Genomic DNA, 1,491 nt, shown 5'->3' on the forward strand with positions numbered 1-1,491 from the left:
TTTCTTTGGAATAAGAGCAATGAAAGTGTTTTTCAACCTCCAATCCAAGAAACCTTTCTCCTGCAACTCCTTAAAAACACACAACATATCAGTTCTTATTATGCTCCAAGTCTTCTGATAGAATTCAATTGGATACATATCTGGTCCAAGGGCCTTGTTTTTCCCTAAACTCTTAATAGCATTTAAAATTTCTTCTTCCTCAATATCCCTCTCCAGCCAAGTACTCATATCAGATGGAATAGAGTTAAAAAAAATAAATCATCAATTTCAGGTCTTGAATAAGATTGGTCTTGAAAAATATTCTTGAATTAATCAACAATTCCACCTTTGATTTCAGCTTGATCCATTGTCATCTGACCATTCACTTTAATCTTTGCTATATGATTTTTACTCCTTCTATATGAAGCAATTTTATGGAAATTTTTTGTATTTTTATCCATACCTTTCATAGTCTCAACCTTTGCCCTGCTTTCAGCTTCAAGAATGACTAAGTTACAATAGTCTTGTCTTGCCTTCAATCTTTGATTCCATTGAGCTTCTGTTAAGCCATTATTTGCATCTTCTTCTGCATCCAGTTGAGTGAAGATCTCCTCCAGATCTTCTAACTGCCTATCCACCTGACCAAATTCTTCTTTACTCCAAATTTTTAGCTTTTCCTTAAGAGCCTGTAACTTCTTACAAAGAATGAAACCTGCACTACAAACAAAAGTGAAAGAGTCCCACCAAGTTTACATTAAAATTAAAAACATAGGATGAGTTAACCAGTATTCCTCAAATCGAAAAGGTCCAGGTCCACCAACAACACCTTCACAAAGCAAAGCAAGTGGGCAGTGATGTGAGCAAGGTCTAGACAAAGCTATCTGAGTAACAGTAGGATAGACAGTCTCCCATTCTGGAGAAACAAGAAATCCATCAATTCTACTCCTTATGTTCTGAACTTGATTGTTATTCCAAGTATAAGTAGCTCCCATAAGTGGCAAATCAATGAGTTCATGAGTGGCAATGGATCTGTTAAATCTTTCCATTCCATTTGTACAAGCTCCACCAGAAGACCTCTCATTATAAAATCTGATTTCATTAAAATCACCTCCAACCACCAAGGTAAAGACCAATAACATCTTGTCTCCTCCAATTCTCTCCAAAACAACTTTTTCTCAGTTTGATTTGTTGGAGCATAAACACCAGTAAAAACCCATTCAAAATCACTTGAGATTAGCTTACAATGAAGGGAAATTGAATGAATCCCTATCAGAGTATCAATGACATTGATTTTATACTCATCCCACATACATAAAATCCCTCATGTGCTACCAAAAGAAGGTGCATCAATCCACTTTACATTACTGTTACCCCAAATCTGAGCTACAATAGAATCAATGCATTCTTGAAGCTTAGTTTCAGATAACACCAAGATCGTTGGCTTCCATTCTCTGACTTTCCTCCTGATAATATCTCTTCTATGGATATCATTCAAACCACGTACATTCCAAC

The 1,491-nt window shown here is 35.9% G+C and overlaps 1 protein-coding gene across 1 annotated transcript; it reads right to left on the reverse strand.

Annotated features, from left to right (window-relative positions):
• Window positions 1-308: 308 nt before the first annotated feature.
• On the reverse strand, window positions 309-1,118 carry LOC113351596. The gene is made up of 2 exons (XM_026595549.1): window positions 806-1,118; window positions 309-691 (listed from the first exon to the last, which is right to left on the reverse strand). The coding sequence occupies exons 1-2, from the start codon at window positions 1,116-1,118 to the stop codon at window positions 309-311; spliced, it is 696 nt and encodes a 231-aa protein (XP_026451334.1).
• Between the last annotated feature and the right edge of the window lie 373 nt (window positions 1,119-1,491).

Source organism: Papaver somniferum, chromosome 2 (genome assembly GCF_003573695.1).
Source record: "Papaver somniferum cultivar HN1 chromosome 2, ASM357369v1, whole genome shotgun sequence".
Lineage (NCBI taxonomy): Eukaryota > Viridiplantae > Streptophyta > Magnoliopsida > Ranunculales > Papaveraceae > Papaver > Papaver somniferum.